Here is a 25239-nt window from a genome sequence, read left to right as displayed (position 1 = left end):
ACAATCACAGAATCCCAGACTGGTTTGGGTTGGAAAGGACCTTAAAGCCCATCCAGTGCCACCCCTGCCATGGGCAGGGACACCTTCCACTGTCCCAGGTTGCTCCAAGCCTTGTCCAACCTGGCCTTAGACACTTCCAGGGATGAGGCAGCCAGAGCTTCCCTGGACAACCTCTCCCAGTATTTTACCAGCCCTGTGATAAAAACCTTCTTCCCTACCATGATCCTCAAACACCTCACACGTCCCAAGGAAGAGAAATTACATAACCACATCAGGAATGACTCCTACACACACAGAGTGGGATGAAACAAGCTCTGCAGGGGAAGCCTGGTCCCTGCTCACCCGTTTTTTTCACGTTCCCGACAAAAATGATGTTCTTTTGATGTAGTTTTTAAAATGTCACTTTGGAGCAGCTTTTCTGCCAAGGAACATAAACAGAGCAAAATCACTTCAATTGCAGCCACAAGGTCCCCAGTAGGACAGAATTAAACTCATATTTAGATGACAGCAGCAGTTGGGATATGAAATTATAGTTGTTGGATTAGTTTCTGAGTACATTCATGTACTTGTTTCTCTGCTAATATCCATCTTTACAATGGACAGAAGCGTAAGGAAAAAATCCATCTGTTTTAGCACTGGAGTGGGAATATCTGGATGGCCACTATCCAGGAGCAAGGACATCAGGGTGGGACAACTCTGGGCATAATTTAAAGGTGCAGAAAATGAAGTTAAAGTAAGCAGGGGTGAGTGAAGCCACACTGGTGTCCTACAAAAAGTGAGAAAAGGCTTCAGGGGACAAATCTCCACAGCAATATTTCTCTCCAAATCATCAGCCATGACTTCCAACCTGAGCTGGCCACAATCCAGCCTTCCTCTAATCCAGGAGGATTATACTTCTCCTCCTCCTTGGGATGATGCTGTGCTTTGGAAATATCACCTTGAACCACGCCCGTTTTCCCTAAACCCCACCAAGTCCTCTCACTGACGTCCCGCAAATCCAGGCCATCCAAGGGAGGATTGCAGAGAGTTGGGAATGCTGCTGCTGTCACTCCAGGCTTCCCTTCCCAAGAGGGATGCACACCACAGCTGGTTTAACTCATCTGCCTCCGAAATCTGCTCTGCTGCTCAGGGAGCTGCTGCTTGAGCAGTGACACCATCGCTCATCGCAGCGACACACTTCCGCGCCTTTCCCTCCTCCGAGGCACTTCAACCACCTCTCTGCACGAACAAACCTCTCAAGACAAAAGATATTCCCTTTATTATCTGGTAGCTCCCTTATCAGGTCTCCGAGGAGGGTCCCAGCACCCAAATCCCAGCCTGCCAAATCTTCCATGTCCGTGCCCACGGGCTCCGAAACTGGGAGCAGGCAGAAGCAGGGAGCTCTCCATAACCCTCCCTCATCTAACAATGAACTGGAACTCTAAAATTAATTAGATGTGACAATACCATAAAATTAAGCTGCTTTATACAGCTGTATGCAATCCAGCTCCACGAGATGCCCCTGCCCCTCTGGAATTGCTCTGCAGCCATCACTCAGTTGTTATTTGTTGGGCTGATTGAACGCGGGTTGAGCTTTGTTAGGACAAACTTCTCCAACATAAAACTTTACACTGCTTCTCAGAGTAAATACAAGTTGCTAAGTGTGGCCTGTTCCCACCTCTCAGCTGCGGCTCTGGAGTTTGCATCCAAGGATTAAAGCCATTTCATGTGCTACTGCAGTAGTACAGACATGGAAAACTCGACTGCTCGGATCCTTGGACTCGCTCAAACACCTGGAAGTCAATGTGGGACCCTAAGTGTGGGACCCTAAGTGTGGGACCCTAAGTGTGGGACCCTAAGTGTCCCCAGCAGTCCTACAGAAACAAGGATGGCATCAGGAACCGCCCCAAAAAGGGCTGCCTGAACAACCCAAATCCCAACAATCCACTGCAAACTGCCTGAGGAACATCAACAAATCCACAAAACCCTGAGGGCAGAACTCTCAGAAGAGGCTCCAAAAATGATAATTTGGAGGTTAACACGAGGAAAAGCGGGATGCAAACTGTGTTCCTGCTGAGTTTGGTGGGTCTGAAGGAGAATCCAAGCTGCAGGTTGGCAGGATTGGGATGAAAGCCAAGGCTGGTAAACAGCAACAGCTCCTGGTATTTGGTACTGACTCAACTCTTCAACTGGAGAATCTTCAGGGTTACTTCTGTACAACATAATTCACTTTTTGCAGTGTTTAAGGAGGCTTTAAGCGTGCTTGTGGGTGCTATTCCAGCCTTTCCTGGAGAGGGAAGCTGCCATTGGCTCCTCCTTGGTGTTGGCCAAAGAAAATTCACAAAGCATAGAAAGGAAAACTCAAACTTACCCTTTTTCTTGTTTTTCACTGAACTTGGACCTACAAAGGGAAAAAAAAAAAAAAAAAAGAAAATTAGTGAAATTCAGGGATCATTTCATCAGAGAAAATCCCCATTGCTATTTTATTTTCCAAGTGGACAATGGATGTATTTGTGGCCCATGCAGCAGCACAGGAATGGTCTCAGCTGAGAGCAGTAACCCAAATTTCAGAGCATCACAGAGCGGTTGGGGTTGGAAGGGACCTTTAAAGATCATCTGGTCCACCCCCCTGCTGACTCCTTGCGAGCCAAGTTGTTTGAAAACAAGAATAAAACACTAAAAAACCACAAAAGCAAAGAATTATTCTGAACTGGCTGTTTGAAACAATGGGAACCCAAACCTCCCGAGCACAGAGAGAAAATATTTACAGTGAAGCTGAGAAATGAAGGGACTTTGTGAGCAGAGGCTGGAGTGTGAAACATATTCCACCGCTTCCCCAAGAATTCATCATGGATGGGAATGAACTGCAAAAATCCCCAAATATTCTCTTACTATTCATCAGGGAAATCCCTCTAAAACCTGGGGTTGAGCACAGCAATGACTGAAATTACCTTTAACTGAGATAAAATTACAACCAATTGAAGGTAATGAGGTTGCTTTGAGTCTGAGAGGGTGGGGAAAGGTAAATTCCTAATGGAAGAGCCTTTTTCCCATGGATAGTTAGAGGAAAGACAGGAAAAGGACCGGAGAAATTACCCATCAACCCTTACTGATGCCTTTCCAACAGGAATATTTGTTTTCCTACACTGTGCTGGTGGGTTATGGGAAAATGACACTATTAGCTACAAAAAGCATTATCTATAAAATATATTATCTATAAACAGCGGTATCTGTAACTTTAGGGAGAAATTCCTCCCTGTGAGGGCCTGGCACAGGGTGCCCAGAGAAGCTGTGGCTGCCCCTGGATCCCTGGAAGTGTCCAAGGCCAGGTTGGACAGGGCTTGGAGCAACTTGGGATAGGGGAAGGTGTCCCTGCCATGGGGATGAATGAGCTTTAAGGCCCTTCCAACCCAACCCATTCTATGATTCTGTTATCTAAATGGTAATGTCTGCTAATTCACTATTTTTAATAGTATTTTTATACTATTTTTTAGTAATATTCACAGCTTGGACAACACATGGATTCCTAACGATGTCATCCCAATATCCCGCTAGGAAGCCACACCAGACTGTGAGACATTTTAGGCTGGACAACCAGGCTCCTGATTCTGCACTTCTGAGTCCTCACTGTAGCCACCAGCCACCGAACAACATTAGAAGAGGAAAAAAAATCCCATTTAAAGATCCCAGCCCATCCCAACTCAACGAGACGCGAGCGGCTGTGCCTCGGCAGCCCTCGGAGTCACGAGAGTTTATTTCATGTTCCATAGATCCCACCATTAGCACCAGAACCAGAGTGAAAGTACAAATAGCTGTGGCCAGCCAGACACATTTGGGCTGGCTGGATCCAATTAGCTTCAAAGATGACTGGGAGGAATGAGAACCACATGGGATGTCAATGTTCGCAGTCTATATTACAACACACGCATCTGTTCCAGGCACGGCAGAGAGAGATGTTATGGATCTGCAAGTGGAGCTTTCGACAGACACAAAAATATTCCTGACACGAGGTGGGGGGAAAAAAAAAAAACAAACCCAGGATTATTAAGCTTGGGAGCTTCTGAGTCTCTCTGGGGTTTGCATCTGTTTGCCTCCCGAGAGCAGGGGGGGATCGTTTAATTGGAGCTGAAGCTTCTGATGGAGCAGAATTTCCCTCAGTTGTGCTCAAAACAGGAGTTCATGAGCTACTGCTCCATTCAGGCTGAAATGGTGATAAATTACTGAGTGTAAGCTGAGTGCCACCAAAATTTCAGATCAATATTCCTCTCAGGTGCTGAGGTGTTCAGGCATAAGGCTTGAAAACTTGGCTTGATGGATGTTGTCCCAGCATTAGTGTGCAGAGGAGAAAAATGGTAATTAAAAAATCCTTTCTGCTAGGATTTTCACAGGCCACAACTCAATATTTAAGCATTAAACTCGTTAAAATATTTTAAAATACTTTTCAAAATATTTAAACTTGTTAAATGCAGTGGTTGGACACACACAGAACATTATATCATTATAATATAATGGCTGCCCCATCCCTGGAAGTCCAAGGCCGGGCTGGATGGGGCTTGGAGCAGCCTGGGACTGGGGAAGGTGTCCCTGTCCACGGCAGGGGAATGAGATGTGCTTTAAGATCCTTCCCACCCAAACCACTCTGGGATTCCATGATACATTTGACCCACAGGCTACCTCTTAATTGATGGTTAAATACCTACAAGTTATGCAAACCTAAGTCATTCCCACACTCTCCCCCACACTGCCAATCCCACCTCCCCATCCCATTCCTCCCATGGAGGAGCTCCAGGACTCAAAGCCTGATACACAAGCCACATTTATTTACTGTAGTTTCATCCAGGCCTTGATTCCAAGGATGGCCTAAGAGAAAACTCTGTTTTTCTCCATTCCAAGACGTGGATCACAGGTGTATCCACCCTGTTCCTCTGCTGTACAGGGGTATAAAAAACCAAATTACAGGATATCTCCTGCTGGTCCAGAGTCTACAGATCTGCCACCTTCAAGGAGAAGGAAACTCGTTTGATTTGAAGAACTTCTGACTGATCAACGCCTCCCATACCTGATTTTAGGGCTTTGCCATGCTGCAGTTGAGGATTTATTCCAGTGCTGATTAAATACATGTTTAAACTCTGATCCCTCCTTCAAGGAGTTGTCAGCTCTGTTCACCCCCTTGTTTAGGGGGAGGGAAGTTGGCCAGAACTGTTAATTCAGAAAAGGATTGGGAGAGCAGGACAGGCTGGATGGCTTTGAAGGATAATAAGCATGGAATGAGATTCAGTCATACAAAATATACAGTCCTATAAAATATATATATACATGGGAAATAATAAAGTGTTCTGGTGGATGCTGGAGGACACCTGCACGTGCTCAGCTGCTGCTGCTCAGCCAAACAAGGCAGAAACACAATCCTGAAATGGGAATAACTCTGAAAAACATGGGGAAATCCTGCTGCCATTCAGTGAAGGGTTAAGGAAATCCTGGGAACAATGAAGTCAATCCTGATCCTCTGATACAGAAGGATTAATTGAAATGAGAAGAGTTCCACAGAAAGGCTTCTGGGAAGGGCAAGAAGTGGGCAAGTGAGCTTGCCTTGGTGGCTACCAGCACTGGGAAAGGGATGAGAGCACCACTGGGAAAGGCTAAAGGAGGAGAAGACCTGCAGGGCTTCAAGAATAGTTCTGGCACATCCAAACTGCTTCCCAAGACCACTGAGCTGGGAATGAGAAGGCTTCCAAGGAGAAGCACAGGTCTGGAGGGGATCTTCTGGCTCAGAGTCAGCTGTCCTGTGTCACAGGACGTGGCTGGGAAGTCTCTCTAAAGTCTGCCAGTCCCTTTGGAATGTTACTTTTGGGATTCCTTTTCCCTCACCACCGAAGCCATGGCTACTGAAGCTGCTGCTGGAAACATTGCAGCTACCTGATCTACTCCTACCACTGATATTCCCTTTCCCTGGATTTCCTGTAGGAAAAGCTCCTGACTCTGCTGCAGTACCTTGGAGCAGCTGAGTTCCTAATCACATTCCCCCAGGAAGGATGGGAGCAGGAATGCTGCACACTGGGCTCTGGACACCCTGGCTGTGAGCAGAGCTCCAGAGCTAGACTCCTCCAAAAACTGATTTTCCATAACTGCTGGGAAAATAAAAGGGAAGGACATCAGAAAAGGAGGGAATGTCAAGCCTGAAGGAGGAAAAAACTTAATGGGAAAGGCACAAGCAGGGAAGATGTCTCTATATGGTGACAAAAGACCTCAACCCAAACACAGCCACCACAAGAGGAAGGCTCCAAACCATTCCAAGCCACTCCAAACAATTCCAAGTCCCTTCTAGCAGAAGCACTTTGGGTTCAGATGCAAACATCTCCCTTGAAGCTGAGGAAAACACTTGCAAGAGATGAGCTTTTGGTGTGCAAACCCCCAGCTGTGGCCCAGCCAGCAGCAGAAGACATCTCCCCTTGCTTCAGGGAGCAGGTTCCAACCTCAGCTCCTGCAGCCCTACCATCTGCTGGATCAATTCCAAGGCCTTCAGAAAAATCCCAGATGGTGATGCAACTCAAGGATATTACATGTGACATGTTTGCTCTTAGCAAGATTAATAGAGTTGACTTTCCCCCCCTTCCAATCTCTCTTTCTGCACGCTACACACTGCTATGATTTACTATAAATACAGAAATATCCCAAACTTCTTTAGGACATCTGCTGATATAAATAGGATATTAAAAAACCCATGCCTTCCCTTATTAGCTGTGTGTGTGGATTAACAAGAAATAGTTTAAATTCCTGCCAAACAGTTCCAACTGGTTTTATGGATGGGAACAGATCTTTGTAATTACACTGATTTTATATCAAACCTATAAAAGATTGACCTTTATAGGAATCAGCCAAACAAAGGATACACCTAAGGAGGTGCTGAATGTGCTGGAATTCCCAGTTGCCAAGAGCAGGAAAAAGTCATGGAATGCCACAACCATGTTAAAACAGCATCATTTGAATCAGGACATGACACCAAGTGATGTCTTTAAGGTGTTTGTTCAGTTTGGGAAATGTACATGGCAGCAGCCACCAGTTTTGGGTATCCATCCATGGATCCATGGATCCCTGGATCCCTGGATCCATCCATCCATCCATCCATCCATCCATCCATCCATCCATCCATCCATCCATCCCTTTGCCAACCTGCTTTCAGCATTCATTGGGAATTACTGATCCCTCTCCTATTTCCTAGCACTGAGTTACTATGGAACATCTTCAATCTTCTTCCCCAAGTGTGACGTTGATTTGGGGACATGTAAGACCAGATAATTCAACTGGGGCACCTCATGTTTCCATCTCCCCTCCACCCTGAGAGATGAGAGGATGGAGGTACTGAGGAATTATTCTCATCCCAGGTTACAGATGAGAGATGAAATCCTGGTGATTAAAGAGAGGTTGGCATTGTCCAGAAACACCACATCACTTCTCATTCTTTCATAAAACAAACATTAAATCATTAAGTCACAGAATCATGGAATGGTTTGGGTTGGAAAGGACCTCAAAGCCCATCCAGTCCTACCTCCTGCCATGGGCAGGGACACCTTCCACCAGCTCAGGTTGCTCCAAGCCCTGTCCAACCTGTCCTTGGACACCTCCCAGGATGGAGCAGCCACAGCTTCACTGAGAAATCCATTCCAGCCCCTCACCAACCACACAGGGAAGAATTCCTTCCATATGTCTGAAATTTTCTCCTCTTTCAGTTTGCACCCACTCCTCCTCTCGGGCTTCCTTGTAGGTCCTTTCAAACACGGGAAGTGGTGGAGTCCCCATCCCTGGAGGTGTCCAAGGACAGACTGGATGTGGCACTCAGTGCTCAGGGTTGGTGACAAGCTGGGGATCAGTCACAGCTTGGACTGGATGATCTTGGAGGGTTTTTCCAACCTCAAGGGCTCTGGGGTAAGCCCTACCCATCAACCAACCCCTCTATCCCTATTTGACCAAAACCAAAGGTGGAAAAAGCAGCCTGGATGCTGTATTGCTTGGGATTCCTTGAGATTCCTTGAGATTTTTTGAGATCCCTTGAGATTCAGGTGATGATGAACCTCCTGCTATCCGGGATGTCAGTTTTCCCAAGGAACAAGTAACCTCCAGAACTCGGCTGCTGCCTTTCCAGCACTGATGCAGTGACATTCACTTCATTCCCCTGGCTAGGAGAAATGTAAAGCTTTTCAAATATTTTTAAATGTGGGGTTATTAATGCCAGATTCCAGTGGATTGGGGAAAGAGGGATGTTAGCTCCCAACACATGCCTAATCTAGAACATGTGGTTTCGGGGGAGGTTTGGAACCAATATGTTTTCAACATTTTCAGGAAATTTGGTCTATCCAGATGAAAGCTTCTTGGACCCTACTGAACTATCAGTCAGTGATACAAACAGTGAAACAAGAGGAATATTTTCCCTTTTCCCTGAAAAAGAAAGTGCTTCTTTACCAACTCCAGAGAGAAAGCAATGGGTCTGCTGAAGAGCAGCTTTGGGATTATTACTCCAGAATATTTAGAGAATATGATAAATGATAAATCTAGGAAAACACCCCAGAGGTAAATCTTATCCTGTGCTACTCCAGAATTCTGGTGCATCTTCCCAGGGTGGCTTTTTGATGAGGAAGGGGGATCTTCTGCTAAGAGTGAAGGAAAAGTGCTGCCCACAATTGCAGGAGCCAAGGGGTGTGAACTAGAACTAATTTCAACAAATCTGAATACAGAGAATATGTTTTGTAAGGGAATGGGGAGGGAATTCATGACACAAAGTAGGGGAAGGATGAAAGAGCATTGTGGGATGTCTGAATCCATAGGGCAGAGCCCAGGGCATCCCAGCTTTCCTCAGCCACCTCTTTTTGTTCTTTCCCTGCTTTTGTTTCATCCTTGTTTTAAAACTCCTTAAAATTCACGTGTGAACACAGCCACCCTTCAAGGTCTTTGCCTGGTTATACCTTAAATCGAGATGTTCCACAAGAACACCCCACAAACCAGCGTTCCCTCCCTGTCCTTCATCCAGTGGGATCTTGGTCCCGTGCCATTCCCAGAGTCACCAGAGGGCCATCCCAGCCCGCTCCACCTGCACAACACAAGCCCTGGACTTCAGGAGCCTCTGCTTTGTGTTTCCCTGTCCCCTTGTGGAGTGAGAGGCTGCTGAGTCCCCAGAAATGGCTTGGGGACAGTGACACTTGTCACCCCCCAGCCCTGTGCTGGACTGCCCCAGCCCAAAGCCGGTCTCCTCCAGCCTGGCAGATCAAGGACAGTTTGCAGCTCATTTTGGGCTCTTCTAAGGCACTCCCTTGGCTCCATCTAATTTTTGAGGCAATTCTTCGTCTCTTTGATGCACTTTTCATGTGTCTCCAGGGGAAGTGTCCTGCACTGAGGTCAATCCTGGGGCTGCTTGGCCACAGGGTATGAGAAGAGCTCATGTCTCAGCACCAAGGGCTGGGAATCATCTCTCACGCGGTGGCTGAAGGATGAGAGTGGCCTTTGCTGCCTCCCTGCTCCTCTCCTCGCATTCCACCAAAGGACAAACCTCCATCCATGTGTCATCCAGATGAGCAGATGCTGCTCCAGGAGCTCCATGGATCAGTAGCCTGCTCCCTCCCCATTCCTCTGATCCCAAACACCAGGCCCCAGTTCAAGCTCATCGGGCTGAAAACAAATGGAGGGAAGTCACAGCTCATCCCTGGAATCCCTGGAGAGACACGAGATGCCAGAGAGCCACAATCTCTCATCTCAAACAGCTTCAGACCACGTAAGATCTCATCAGGAACAGGGCTTTTTTTGCTTTTGAGAAAGTTTTTTTCTCCTGCCAGTACTCAGAGATTTTTGCTTGGCTTGACAAAACCCAGGATTCCTCGGGGAATCATTTGGTGAAGCTGCTAAGGACAGTTAAACTCAAAAATTTACACATAACACCAATAGTGGCAGTAGGTAGTGATGTAGTTTGTCCTCATCTTTAATCATATCCAAGGGAAAGAAAATCTGATTACTGCAGATGGTCAGAACCGCAGTGTTAACAGGAGACAGACCTAAGGGACAGACACTCATCAACCTGATTTTTGCTCCAGGTAAAGGTGCTGGGGGAGCAACCCCCCAGCTGGGAAGGACAAAAGGAGCAGGATGAATTAGTTGTGTTCATGCATTCCACAGGTTTTTCCACCTTCAGAAGGATGATGGGACTCAAAGGACAGCAGGTGCTGGAGCAGGTAGAGCCCCACCAGCCCTGTGTATCTCCTTCCTAAGGGCTTTTTGGCATCAGGAAAAATACAGGTGCAGGATTGTAGGAGAAGCAGGATGGAAAAGCACCTGTCCTTTAGAGGTCTGTCACCCCTGCTGCTGTCACCTCTGTCACAGTGACCATCCAGGAGGAGAGGCTGTCTCCATCCTACAAGCTCAACTCCGCTCTCCAAAAGCCAGAGCTTGGCTAAAAATCCCTCCTCACTTCCTTGAGCGAGGCAGATGTGTTCCTGCTCACTGCAATGGGAATTTCCAAGGCTTTACAGGACACAAGGAACAGCCAAGGTGATTTCCCTCCTCCATCCCATCCAGATCCACTGCAGGATCAATGGCAAGGCACCAGGAAAGGCTGCTGGTACCAGGAGGCTCTGAATAAACAGCACCAGTCTCTGAGTAGGTGCAAGAACACCACAGCACAAATGTGGTCACGAGCAAAGACAAAATCCTGCTCCCAATTAACTCCAGAGCCACTGTTGCTGGCAAAATCCTCTTGTGCTGCTTCCTCAGAAACACAAAAAGCCAATCAAACAGGAATCTCCACCCTCCTCAGCTACGCTCCCACATCAGCAGTCCCAGCCAAGTTCCTGGGGTTCACACCAGAACCTGTGGCCATCATATTTCATTTTCCACCCTCTGGCTGGCTCTGGAAGGAGGATGTGATGTGCCTTTTGTTTCCCTTCAGGCATTTCACTTGGATTCCAAGCGCAGAGCTGACAAACAACATTCCCAGTTCTAATTCGAGGATCCCAAGGCTTTTTTTGGCTGCTGGCTGGAGTCACCAGGCTGATTTTCTATCCACCACTGCACCCTCTTGCTTCCTTTATCAATCCCACATATTTAAATCCAACAATTTGAAGCGTAGCGTTACAGCTGTGCTTTTATTTTGTTTGCTTTATTCGGTTGTTGCCTAACACAAAACACTCTGACATTTTCAGTCACATCCCACTAAGATAAACAACGAACATATGTCATGAATTCCAGCAGAAATGATTCCCAAGTGGGGCAGCAGCAAGGTTTGAAGTGGGAGTACGAGAGGCTCTCCTGAATTGTTTGCTGGATGTCTGAAATGAGCTCTTCCCGTGGTTATCCATAAGGAATCGAGGGCAGGTGGAAGGAAACCTCTCTGACTGTCTCATCCCTGCAGAACTTGATGAGTTTTTCCTCCTCCCATCCATAATCCTGCCTAATTGGATGGAAAACCTCCATGGCATTGAGCAGCTTCCTGAGAACTGGTGGATTAATTACATGGGAAAACACGGGGTCTATATCCAAGGATCTGCCTGTGTGCATCCACAGGTACTTCCAGCTGGATGAATCTGAAAAGAGGGAAAAAGGAGGGAGGAAAAAAAAAGGGGAAGAAGCGGGAAAAAGAAAGAAACCCAAGAGAGACCCCCATTGCTCTTGTGAGGATTGGATTAATTTGATAAGGGGGAAAAAGAAGGGAAAAAAGCGGGGAAAAAAGGAAACCCAGGAGAGGCTCTACCACTCTTGGGAAGCTCGAGTGAAATTCCTGCAGCAGCTGGGACACAGGGAATGCTGCCTGGCTCAGCCAACCCTTGCATTTAGCCATTGAAAGCAATTAAGGCACTTCCCCAAATCCTGCTGGAATTAGTGGGATCAGATATGACTCCAACAATGTCTCCATACGTCATGCCCAACAAAGCCCTCATGAAAACATTCAACCCCAGCCTCATTCACAGCTTCTTCCCCAAGGAATTCCTCACTGGAGCTCTGCAGCTCTGGGCTGGTGCAGCTGCTCTGTGACAGCCCAGAGGGTTGCAGTGAGTGCCCAGAGAGGGCACAGTGAGGACAATCACAATTGCCACCACCAGAGCAGCAGCTCCAGGTTTGGCTGTTGGAAGGAACCTCTGGAGATCATCCAGTCCTAGGCAGGGTCACCCTTTGGAGCAGGTGACACAGGAACATGTCCACGTGGGTTTGGGATGTCTCCAGAGAGGGAGGCTCCACGCCATCCCTGGGAAGCTGTTCCAGGGCTCTGCTCCCTCCATGGAAAGAAGCTGTTCCTCGTATTGAGGTGGAGCTCCTTGTGTTGTAGTTTATAGGCACTGCCCCTTGTTCTGGAGCCTGGCACCATCCTCTGACACCCTCTGGAGATATTTGTATGGATTGTGAGATCCCCTCAGCCCTGCCATAACCCCCCAGACAGAAAAACAAGCTTCATCCCAAAGTCTGCAGGAGGAGGATCCCTGTGGTGGCAGGGGCAGGACCTGAGTGGGAGCTCAGGTGGGGAAGGTGGACCTGATCCAGTTCCACAACAATTCCTGCACTTGGAGCAACCAGAGGGGCCTGGAGCATGTGCTGAGCCTGCAGAACATCCCTGGCTGAGGGTTTATTCACCGAAATCAAAGCTCAGCTGCAAATCCGCCAGCAGGGAGACAATGGAGCCTCTCATGCTGCGGGAGGGGAGCAGCAGCTTCCAGAGGAGTCCGGCATTTCCAGCGCTCGGTGCAGCTCAGCTGCACTCACAGCTCAGCTGCAGCCACATTCCTGCCCCTCTGGAACATCTGTTCTCCTCTCATTACTGCTGGCCCTGTTTTGTAACACAAGGAACTCTGTGAGATTCCTGCAGCTCAGTGTTTGACCCGGGGCGTTCTGAAAAGCCCCAGGTCTCAGGAGCGGAATTCAGACGGAATCACCAGTCACTTCCAATAACGTCGCTCGCTGCTCAAAGTGCAGCTGGAAAAGGAGCTCTGGTCAAGTTTGAGCACAGCCCCCGGGAGCTCAGAATCCACCCACAAGTGCAGCCAGGGCAAGTGTCTGAAAGTACCACCGGGGTGACAATGGCCAGAGAATTCCTGCTCATCCTCAGCAACTCCCAATCTCCCAGTGGCCACCCCACGGCCTCATCCCAGCCAGGGAAGGACAAACACCCCCAGAGCAGCTCCAGGGAGGGACCAGACCAGCAGAACCTCATCACAGCTTTGTAAACATCAAATAACGAAGCTGACTTCCTTCTGGAACAACCCAGATCCCAACTGGAAGCGCTGCTGAAGAAGCCAGGGGGCAAAGGGATGTTGTGGCTGGGTCAGGACACACTGACCATCATTTCACTGTGCTCCCTGTGAGATGGGACCATTCCTCACCCCAGACACCGCACAACTGGGCTCGGGCCTCTCCCAGCTTTTCCAATTTAACATCCAACTGGGACAGAACACATAGCAGAGCTGAGTGAGGCATTCCGGACTTCAGCAGTTAGAGAGTCACGAAATCATAAACTGCTTTGGTTGAAGCTCTTCCCATCCCACCCCCTGCCATGGGCAGGGACAATTCCCACTATCCCAGGTTCATCAGGACTATCCCTGTCCAACCTGGCCTTGGATGCTTCCAGGAGTTTCCCTGCACAACCTGTGCCAGAGCTGGAACCAGCACCTAAACACCACTCTGGGTTTTTAGGGACAAGACCTTAAACAGATCCCTGCTCTCATAAGCCTGGGAATAACATGGAGATAGGGATATGTAAAGAAGCAGCAGCCTTAATTCTGTCACAGTAATAACAAATACTGACAGCAACATCCCAGGAAAGGGATGAGTTTATCCCCAAAAACATCACATTGTTTCCAATTTCTCCCACTTAGGGGGAAATCATAGAGAAATTCTGAGGGAAATCAGTAAGAACAAGCACTTTGTGGTGAGCCTTTCCTTCTGGGAGCGTCTCCCTTGCTCCAGGATCCAGGAAATGTCCAGTATTTACTGCGTGCTCATCACCATGGTTTCGCAGCACAATAAGGCTCTATCGCCCTGCATCCATCTGTGTTTCTGGGAATGCTGGGGCTCTGGGAATTGCACTGGGCCGACACAAAGGCACCCATTGTTCTGGAGGCAGAGGGACGAACCTGCCCTTTCCACAGGAGAGGAAGCCGGCAGGAAAAGTTGCTATTGTGAGCTGGATATTAAAAAAAAAATCCTAAAGTGGAAAAAAAGCCCTATTGCATGGTCAGCGCTGCTGGGTCAGGAAAGGGGGATGGCTGGGACAGGGCACCTGTGGGATTGGGGGCTGCCTGGGGGGAGTGAGGCACCCCTAGCCAGGCTGGCATCAGGTACCTGCTAAACCATCCAGAAAACATCCTAAACTCATCCTAAAATTCAGGCTCTGGCATCAGCTACCTGCTGAACTGTCCAGAAATCATCCCAAATCCATCCTAAAAGTTAAACTATCCAAACTCCATCCTAAAATCTAGGCTCTGGCACCAGCTCCCTGCTAAACCATCCAGAAAACACCCAAATTCTACCCTAAACCCACTCTTAAACCACTCTAAAAGCCAGGCTCTGGCATCAGCTACCCACTAAACCATCCTGAAACCATCCAAAACCCACCCTAAAAACACTGTAAGACCATTCTAAACCTATCCAAAACCCACTCTAAAGCCATCTTAAAACCACACTGAAATCACCCTTAAAACCACCAAACAAATCCTAAGAGGGTGAAACTGGACCCAGGTAGCTGGGGCATCACTTCCAAAGCTCCAGGTAGGAGCAGGGATGGGGAAGAGCTCTAAATCCCCCCGAATTTCATTTTCCTTTCAACCCAAAGCCATTTGCAGTGCTGGAGTTCTCCTCCAGGACTTTCCTCGGCAGGAAGAACTGCCAAAGTAGTAGGAACCAAATTGTTGTCAGCTTAAGGCCAGCCATCTGCTCAGCCTCTTCCCAGCTGCCATGCTCCCAATCAAAGCCTGGAGAACAATCCCTGATGTTTCTCCCCAAGCTCAATATGAAAAAAATCTAGGAAGGAAAAAAAAAAAACCCCAAAAAATGCAAAAAACAACAAACCAACAATCCCAACCCCAAAATGCAAAAAAACCCAGAAACCAGGAAAGCAGCCCGGCAGGGATCTAACTGGGAACAGAGATGAAAGTAGGAGAAAAAGAAACTATTTTATTTGTTTAAAACAATGTTTTTTAAAGAGTTCTATTGACATCTGCTTTGTAAATGCTCTGTCATTATTTATAACCTCCAGAGCACGGAATTGTCTCTGGAGTTACAACCACGCTACTCCCAGATTTTGGCTTTGTTAGCAAAGAGCCAGCAGCATTTTTACTGGCACTCTGGGAATAGAGATCTAACATTTCATACCCAGTTTATTTAAAAGTGGACTAATTTAACATCCTTGATGGTTCCTTTTAGCACAACTGTTGCTAATTAGCAGCTCCAGAATGATTTGTTCATCTGGGAGCAGCGGCGGTTCCACGGCAGCATAAATACACCAGGGCAAAAGGGAAGGAGAGGGAAAGGAGAGAAAACAGGGAAGAGGCATTGGAGAGGGGCAGATTTCAGAGAATTAAAGGAAATGAAGCAACAGGTGGAAATGGAGACAGTGAGGACAAAAGAGGTAGGAAAAATAGAGTGGAAAGGGATAACCCCGGGCCTTGAAAAGCTGGAAAAATTGGTGGCAGTTTTTAAAGCCGTGCAAAAGTTGGGTCTGGTGGCATGGACTGGAAAGAGGCCTCAAGATGATGATCCCAGGACTGGGACAGGCACCAGCCCTGAGTGATCCTGTGGGATGCCCCAGGGCTGGAGGGATGCAGGGACAAGGAGAGGGACAGGACACGACCTCAGCTGCTCAGGGCACCGTGGGTGCAGGGCCACAACCCAAAATTGAGCAAATCCAACCATAAGACATGTCAGGGGTCAGAGGGCTGAAACCAGAGTCCTCCAAGGAGGAGCCCCTGAAATTCCAGAGTCCTGTTGGGGAGTGACAGGATGCAACTGAAGGCTTTTCACACAATTTTCCTTGGATTTTTTAACGAAGATGCACCAAAGCAGCGTTGCTGCTCCCTTGTCTCATCCCTGTGGCTCCGTGCTCTGGGCACAGCCAGAGCCACCACCCTCCCCTGGCTGCACAGAACCAGCTCTGCCCTGCCCCAAAATCACCTCTTTCACAGCAAAAGGCTTGAAAGCAAATCCTCCAAAAAGAAAAAAGCTTTTGGGAAAAGAACCATGTTCTCCCTGATGTTTATAAATCATCAAAGCCAGCCCGTTGTTGGGACCAGGAGGAGCAGGAGTGGAAGAGCCGGGAAGGGTCGGAGCAGCCTCCCTCCAGCCCCAGCCTCCACACTCACATCACTTTGGTCTTTCCCTGCATGTGTAAAAGCACTTGAAAGTTCATAAAATTAATTCCAGACAAATATTAGCGAGGCCTCAAGTGGAAAGCACATCTCCTTCCTTCTGGGAATTTATAGTTCAGCCACTTTTATCTTCGAGAGGCTCTTTGGAGATCAAAGATTTGATCAACTTTTCCTCTGTGAAACTCACGAAGAAAACGGTGTTATCAGGACCATGACAAGATTTTATTTATTAGTTAAATGATTCATTGCCCTGCTCTGACAGCAAGATTCCTTCACGAAGGTCTAAAACAAACAGCCTGAGTTCCCCAAGGCTGTGGCTCTGTTTGTTTCTCGATTTTATGGTTGTTACAAGGTCAAGCCCTGCCCTAATGGCTCCCACTTGTTAAATGCAGCTCTAAAACCACCACAGCCAAACACGGGGCAGCCACTTGCCAAAGCCAGAGGGACACAACCTTACTCTGAGAGTGAGGGACAAAACTGCCACTCTGGCAGGTTTTCCCAGCTCCACCACCTGTGGGGTCCAAATCCCTAATTTTCAAAAAGACACAGGTAAGAGTCACAGGATCAGCGAGGCTGGGAAAGGCCTCGGAGACCACCGAGCCCAACTTGTGACCGATCCCAGCTCAGAGCACGGGGTGCCATGCCTTGGTGTTCCTTGGACACAACCAGGGCACTCCAAACCTCCCTGGGCTGCCCCTTCCAAGGCCCAACCACCCTTTCCAAGAAGAAATTCCTCCTGATGTCCAACCTGAGCCTCCCCTGGAACAGTTTGAAGCCGTTCCCTTTTTTCCTGCTGCTGTTCCCTGGGAGCAGAGCCCAATCCTGCCTGGCTGTCCCCTCCTGTCAGGGAGTTGTGCAGAGCCAGAAGGTCCCTCCTGAGCCTCCTTTTCTCCAGGCTGTGCGCCCCCAGGCCCCTCAGCTGCTCCTGGTGCCCCAGCCCCTTCCCCAGCTCCATTCCCCTCCCAGGACTGGATAAGTGGTGGAAGTGCTCTGCATCTCAACTCTGAGCATCCAGGGAACATCAGGGAAATCCAGGAAAGGAATGCCAGTCATGAAAGGATGACACTGGGCACAAGGGTGATGGGCAAAACCCTTGTTAGACACCAACCTTCAGCCTCTCTATCTCTCCTCAGCAGCTCTCTGCACATCTGGCAAGGCAGAGGCAGCCTGAGGGGTGAAGTTAATCCCTCCCAACATCTGCCGGCAGCGCTCCATCGGCACCGCTCGCCTCCAGTGGGAACTTGCTACTACACAAGCAACTGGTGAAGACACTGGGATAAATTTCAAGGAGACTGGGAAAAGGACTGGGATGCTGCCTGAGCCATCTGAACACCAGAGCAACACTGCCTCCAAAACTGATGGCCCACACTGGGCTGGAATCACTCAGGGAGTCTGTACCAAATGCATCAGACTTGTCAGCATTCTGGGCAAGAGGAATCCAGGGAGTTTCACCAAGGTCTTTCTTGGAGCAGAGCCACAGGAAAATGCTTCTCCACTGTGAAAGGTTTCAGGGGAGATGGGAAACTCACGGAGCTGAACTGGAAGACCAATGACGATAACGGAGTTAGGGCTCGGGCTCAGCCAGGCACAGAACCACGACTCCATCAGTCCTGTCCCTGCTTGCCCTGGCATCCAGTCCTTCCTCTGCTCCTATAAAAGGGGATCTGTGCTTTCCTGCAGTAGGGAAGCACAGGAGCTCTTCCAGGAGTGGAAATCAAATTCCTCACAAAGAAATCAGGAACCTTTCTGCTCTTTCAATCCAAACTTTGTACAACTTTGCCTTCCCTTCACATGGGCTTTGACGCCACCTGAGACTCCACAGCAATTCAAAACCCCTCAGAGCAGTCACCAGTTTGGGATGCAGATGTTCCCAGCTGTTTTGTTGGATTGTGAAAATCCCCTGGATGATTTTAAGCAAAGCCGTGTGTGCAGGACAACAAATAAAGGCAAACAAGTACAAATTAAAGACAGTTCGAGGAGTCAAGGACAGAATTCCTAAGCAGCATTAACTCACACAAGACCTACAGTTGCAGAAATCAGAACTCCTGGAATTCCTCATCTGGGATGGAACCAAAATCAGGCAGAAACTGAGCAGGACTCACCATCGGGCCCTTCGCTGCCTTTACTCCTTTTATTCCGACGGACGCGTCTCCCTTCTTCTCCAATGTGCAGCTTCTCCTCGGGGTGGAAGAAGTTCAGCAAGGCCAGCTGTAAGGAGAGGGAAGAAGTTTAAGCATCTTTGCGAGGCTGGTTCAGCCAAGCTTATATATTGGAGCCTAAAATGCCAAATCCTTTCCATCAGGGATGAGCAGGAGAACCGAGGAGGACGCGAGATGGCCGCTCGCGGATCTCAGCTCATCCCAAGGAGATATATCCCCTTGAAAGCCATCTAGGACTTGGGAAAACTCCAGCTGAGGGGTTTCTGCATGGAGAATCCTTCCCCCAGGGATGCAGGGAGATCTATGGCTGGAAATAATCAAACACCTCAAAGGCCAATGCGATAATTCCTAATTTTTCTCTGCAAAACTTGCTCAATCTTGGAGCTCCTTCTCCAGCATTACTCACTGCCAGTAAGTTTTTCCTCTCTCAAGCTCCTCTCTGCAAGCCTCATTAGCTACTGAGATTCAAAGGTCTTCAGGGACCTTTAAATCCAACCCAATATACCACATAAATTAACACTTTAAACCTACAGCAACATTTGTAATATGAGATTTGCCAAGAGGCAAAAATTTTATGTAGCGACCTCTTATTCAGGAAAGAACTGCTGCTGCCTTAAAAACTCTTTAAGAGATCAATATCCTCACCTAAAAATTGGAATTTGGGGATAGAAACCAGAATCCCAGCTACCCCCGGGTGTGGCAGCTCATCACCAGCAGCATTTTCCTGTTATTTCCACTTCATAAAAAAGGGAAGTCAAAGATCAATTAGGGACCAAACACCTTCTGTGTGTTACTGCATCCAGCAGCCAGGGCTGCTCCGACCAGGACGGGTTTTCTTGCTGAAGAAACCTGATCCTGGTTATTTAAGCTGTAAATACACAGCTAAACAAAAACACAGCCCAAGACAAGAACCAGGAGGCTTCAAAAAGCAGTCCCAAAGGTTATTGAGCTCATCATTGTTCTGAGAACAAAACCTGGGGCATCAAAAGCAATCTTGAAAAGAGCAGAGAAGAACAAACACCTCGCCTGAATTGCCGGGCTCGTTAAGCTCCAGCCCATAAAAGTCCCTATCAAGAGCAATAATCGCAAAAGGCCCTTGGCTTTTCACAAGCCCCAGGGCTCTCACCTCCCTCTTCCCCGAATTTCCAAGGTATTTCCCAAGCACAGCTCCCCTCCCAACCTCAGCATCCCAGTCCTTCACTCAAGATTTTACATCTGCACCTCGCTTTACTCCAACAAGCTCGGGTGCAGTCTCACAAATGGAAGTGTTTGGAAACCCTTTAGTTTCCAAAGAAGAACCCCCAAAGCTTTTCTCGAATTCCCAAACTCTTGCTATTTTCTTCAGTCCCAGTGGAGGCAGGTTTGTAAAATTCCTGGGTGTCTGCCATTACAATGGTGTTGTGGCTGAAAGGAGCCCGAAACGCTGTGGGATGACCTGGGATCAGCTTCCCAAAGTGTCACTACTGGGCTTTTAAACATCCCTAAAAAGTAACAATGAGTAAAATTCATCTGTCTGAGGAAGGCCATACAGGGTTCGATGGACGACTGAAGTCTCTTGTTTACAAGAAGGAATAAAGGGCTTGAATAATTCCCAAAGCACCACATTCCCAAAGCTCCCACATCCCACTGCACTGCCCCAGGTGTGGAACACTGGAGCAGGAGGCTCCTGCAGGCACCACCAGCACCTTTCCTGACACACCAGAGCAGGGCCAGGGATGGGAACACGTGAATTGCTCTTTAAACACCTTATTTAACTCACCTTGAGACACTGCAGAACTAACTGAAGGAACAAGTTGCACTACAGTTTGGGTTAAAGTGTCAATGAAATCCTCAGCCTGGATTTGGAATGCTGTGGCTGCCTGGATCATTACTGGAGTTTTACAGAACAGGGTGAAATAGAGGCTGTTCCTCCAGGATGAACAGCCCCAACTCCCCTGCTCTGATCCAGGTTTTAATCTGATGTCACTTGTCACTCACCACTCAGAAAACACTAAATTTTGGCTAAAAGTACTCTGTCCATTAAACTCTGCAGAAAGAGAAACGACAGTGAAGGTGAGTGACTGAATCACACCTTTTACTCAGGAAACAAACCCATAAAGCAGCTTCTGACACTGATTGTGAGCACAGCAGCCGCTGCTTTGGGATAACTCTCGTGAAAGCGTGTTTTCCAGGAGCAGTGACACACCAGCACTCCACTGGGCATGGACACAACCCCTGTGAGCAGAGAGAGGGGCCCATCCCTAGGTCACACCTTCCACAGCGCTCTGAATTACGCCAATAATGGCACTGACCCTCCAGTGACTGGCACGGAGGGGTCAGGGGTCCGGCTCGGGAGGGAGGGAATGCTCAGATCCCTGGGAAGGTCAGGGGCAGGGAAAGGGTGACCAAGCCTCCCAAGCCAATCTCCTCTCCAGGGACTCAAGGGCTCCGTTGTTCCAGGGCTGCAGCTGCCGGAGGTCGGGGGATGCTCGGCCATGAAGGGCCCGTCTGTGTCCGTCTGGGAATCGTGGCCGGCACCACTCGGATGCTTTTTCCAATCGCCACCCCCGAGATATCAGTAACACATTGGGAACAAATTCCTCCCTGTGAGGCCCTGGCACAGGGTGCCCAGAGAAGCTGTGGCTGTCCCTGGATCCCTGGAAGTGCCCAAGGCCAGGTTGGATGGGGCTTGAAGCAACCTGGGATTGTGGAAGGTGTCCCTGTCCAAGGCAGGGGTGGAACAAAATCATCTTTAAGGCTCCTTCTTTCCCCTGCATCGACCCTGGGCTCATGGGGCACCCTGGCTGTGCCACCTTCTGGGCAATTCTAAAAGGAATTCTTACCTAGTCCATGATTTCACCGGAACTCCTCATCCTCACAGTCACACAGAGCTGATTCTCTCAGCCTGTGCACTTTTAGAGCCAGAGAATTTTTCAGGAGTCAAGCACACACAGCTTCTTGTTTGGGAGCAGGTATTTTCCCTGCACAGACTAAACAATCCCCATTTCCCTCCTCCTCCAACCCAAAGCCCTCAAACCACCTTTAATTTTAGAAACACCATGGGTTTAATCAAGAGAATCACTATAGGATGCAAAAAGGTCAAAAAGCCAACACAGGAAAAATCCCAGGGGAAGGCATTCCTCAAAATAACCTGGGAAACAATAGCACAGGCACTGCTCACCGGAGGGAATCGGATCTGCCTTGGTTTCTCTGGGCAAAATAAAGCAAAACAAAGGCACACAGAGCTGGTTTTCCCTGCAGAACCTGCCTGGGAATGTTGGACAAAGCTGCTGGAGGATGGATGTCAAGGGAGCACAGTGGGAACTCCCAAAATAACAGGGCCTCTCAAACTCATTTGCAGGATGGACATGCCACACTCCATGCAAGTAAGGATAAAGAAAGCTATTATTGTTTTTCATAAAATAATTTATTATTTGTCTCATCATTCCATGCCCTTGACAAAAGTCTCTTGTAGAGCCACTGGACACCAAGGGAAGGTATTTCCAATGGTCAAACAGCTTTAAAGGAAGAAAAGTGGGAAAATAAAACCCAACCCATGCAAAGGGTGTATTTTTCCTTAGGTTAAGTTGGTAGGAAGAACCAGTGTCCTCTTCCTGCAGAAGGGAAAAAACACCCAAACCTTCAGGGTACAAGGTCTTTTGGGTGAAAAGTGAAAAAAACCCTAAAGATTTTCTGCCTCCAAGGGCTCCCAATCCCTCCTGACAAAGCAAACCCAGCCAAAGATCTCATCCAGAAACCCACAGCTCAATGTCTTAAAGCACCTGATAAAAAAAGCATGAACTCACCCTCTTGCACGAGTGTTTAACAGGATTGTTAAAGTCAAATTTCCTTTGCAGTTTGGGAGATCAGAGGTGTGAGGAGCCTAAGAACCAGCCCAGGCTCTGCAGCAGCATTCTCTGCAAGCAATATTGTTGTTTTTCTGGTGCTCTCAAGTTCAGCCTGTGGTTCAGAGGAGCAGCTACTTGAGTATCAGCCCCATTGTCCTCCAGAACTTCGCCTCTGGTCACACGATGTGCAAAAAAAAAATGATCAAGTAGATAATTTATATTCCACCAGCCCAGAAAGAAGCTCGGGGAGTAGCTTTGCTTTATTGAAAAGAAACCCCATTCAACATATTTTAAGAATTGTTTTTGTCATCGTTTCTTGCTCCTCATAAAAATGCAAGGAGCAAACGAGGGAACAATTCCCATTTCAACGTGACAGAACTTTGACACCGTGTCTTGTCTGCAGGACAAGCCATGGCCCTGCCTGCAAAACTCGAATGTGATCAATACCATGACGGGGAGGAGCAGAGACGGAGGGAGCAGAGATGGTACAACCTCCACTACCCACCTTCCTCCCCAAACCTGGCTGTGGGAATCCTTTCCAGGGCTCTGGAGCAATAACAAACCCCTGCTTTTTCTGTGTGAAGCTCCAGTTTTGTCCTCCAAGATGCCCAGAACTCCTCTGGTCCCTGTTGCCTCACCTCTGTCATCCTTCCCTCCCAATGGCAGCCACATTCCCGCTCTTTCCAGCTGTTTTTCCTGAAGCCCGAGATCCCAGAGGCACAATCCTTCAGGCAGGAGTTGATACAAAATCCCAACTCCCCCTCATTCCAGTCTGTGCTCGAGGATCCTCACCGAGGTTTTCAGACACAGCAGGGAACCTCAAAAGCACTTTCCACCCAAAGCTGTTCTTTAATCCTGGTACAGCAGCGGTGCTAAGGAGCTTATCCAGGTGGGAAGTTTGGCTGGGAGGAGGGATTGAGCTCTGGTCCAGGCAGGAGCTGTAACAGCAGAGCCACTTTCCTTCCAACACTCATGAGGAGCTTCACAAAAATGCCAACCAAGGAGTCAAGGGAATATTCGACCACTGGAAAACAGAAATGACCTTGGACTTGGAGACGGACCATGGTATGCCATGGACTGGGGGAGGCAGGAGCTCCCACCTCAGCACATCGACACCCTGAACATGCCACCAGTGTTTCTGGGAACAGGATTTGGGGTGCTGCCACCGTGCTGAGCACGAAGGCCTCTCCCAAGGACAGTGCCATCCCAGTTTGGAGAAGGCCAGGGAACGACACTCTGGCTCTTCCAAGCACTCCAGTAACAGACACCGACTGGAGACCAATGAAAGAGGAGGGAACAGGTTTTCCCAAGCTTTTATTGGTATTTTACCTTCATTACCCAGGAAAGCCACTGTGTTTTGCAGGACAGAACCCTAAATCCAACTGCCGGTTCTCAGTCCAAGCCAAAGCAATGGACACAGGGAATCAATTGTCATCAGAACCATCAACATACCTTATAAACTTCCCTTCAGAAGCAAACCCTTACCAAAACCTCCCCTCTCCCTTCCTCCTTTCCACGTGGAGCTGGACTTTAAGCGGACCTATGACAGCAGCGATCACATCCTGCAGCTCCAAGTCCGAACAGGAATTTCCTCCTTTCCTCTAATCCAAACCTTCCCCAGCTCCAGCTCAGTTTAGTTCAATAAGCAACATCCCAAATATTTACATTTCCACCACTGATCCCACTGAACACACTACTTGATTTTTACTTTCAATCAGCTGAAGAAACCTGGAGCAAATGCAGGTAAGCCTGGCAGAGGCAGCCGGCAGGTGGATCTGCTCCTCACAGGAGGAGTGAAGTGGAACTTGGGAAAGGAAGGTTCCAGCATTCCTTCAGCACAGGGAGAATAACCTGTGGAACCCTCAGAAACACTTTCTGTCCTAAACCTCCACAGAAAATTGGTTTCAGCACAAAACAGAACCAGGTCCAGAGTCCAAACCCCTGGATTCCCCTGACTGTAGGAGCACCTCAATCACTAAATTTGACCTCAAACCAGCACCACCTCAAGCCTGGAAGACCTCAGTTTGTTTAACGAGGCTCTTTGTCCACACACACCTGTCTAAGACACCTTTCCCTGGAGCTGCCTTGTGCTGGAGGGGAGCTGGTGTCTCCCACAAGGGCTTTGATGGGGGGACAACGTCACGGAGGTGGACACGGCTCCAGCTGAGCAGCGGCTGAGGCTTCCCACTCCTTACACCTGCTGGCACCGAAGGGAAAGCTCAAACACAACCCAGATGTGAGACAACAAGGTCAAAGCTGAGTTTAACACTGCACATGAAGACACCTGCAGTGAATTTTTTACTGGTAGCAGGAGTAAGAGATTCCTGCTGCAGGCTCCAGGTCCGGCACAGCAGAGCCGCGGGAAGTTCCTTGCTGGGAACAGGCTGGTTGAACGCTGAGAGGGATCAATGTCAGCAAGGTAAGGAACTTAAATCAGTTCCTTTTGCCTCCCAAGGAAATCAAATTTAGCTGTGAAGCAGCGCCAGGCAGAGATCTGCTGTCTATTAGCAGGAATTCTCAGTTTTTCACATTTTAATTAGCTTTTGTAGCCCTTTTCAGGCCCATTTTCAGCCAGCTGGGCTACGCCCCCCTCCAGATGGAGGTCATGGGCTCTTCTCCTGCATTCCAACAGCAATTCCTTCCTTATTTGAGCAGTTATATTCCCAAAATATTCATGCATTTCATAAAACACAGCACACACTTGATTTGGGGGAACCCAACCCTCAGCAATTCCACGTTAACCATAGTTCCTCTTCCTTTCTCCAGCTGCACCACTGCTCTCGTTCCTCACGACCTGGAGCTTCTCCAGCACATCCAGGACAACATGAGGTCAACAGCACAATCTTCCTCAAGCCAGAATCCTTCTTAATATATTCCTCAGATCAGGAGCTGCTCCAGCAAAGAGCTTCAGGGCCCTGCTGCTTTCCCTTGGAGCACCTCTGTTCT

The 25239-nt window shown here is 48.5% G+C and overlaps 1 protein-coding gene across 5 annotated transcripts in view; it reads right to left on the bottom strand.

Moving 5' to 3' along the window:
- The window catches only part of EDA (ectodysplasin A), a 61336-nt gene that overhangs the window by 6867 nt on the left and 29230 nt on the right, over positions 1–25239 (bottom strand). For all 5 annotated transcript variants that reach the window (XM_086850418.1, XM_086850416.1, XM_086850414.1 and 2 more), the window contains exons 2-3: positions 18410–18515; positions 2351–2380 (exon numbers count right to left, since the gene is read on the bottom strand). In XM_086850418.1, the coding sequence (XP_086706544.1) occupies positions 2351–2380; positions 18410–18515 (136 nt within the window). The remainder of the gene's footprint in view (positions 1–2350; positions 2381–18409; positions 18516–25239) is intronic.

This window comes from Cyanistes caeruleus, chromosome 14 (genome assembly GCF_971803275.1).
Source record: "Cyanistes caeruleus chromosome 14, bCyaCae1.hap1.1, whole genome shotgun sequence".
Lineage (NCBI taxonomy): Eukaryota > Metazoa > Chordata > Aves > Passeriformes > Paridae > Cyanistes > Cyanistes caeruleus.
The sequence above is the reverse complement of the archived record's forward strand: the minus strand, read 5'-3'. Positions and strand labels throughout refer to the sequence as shown.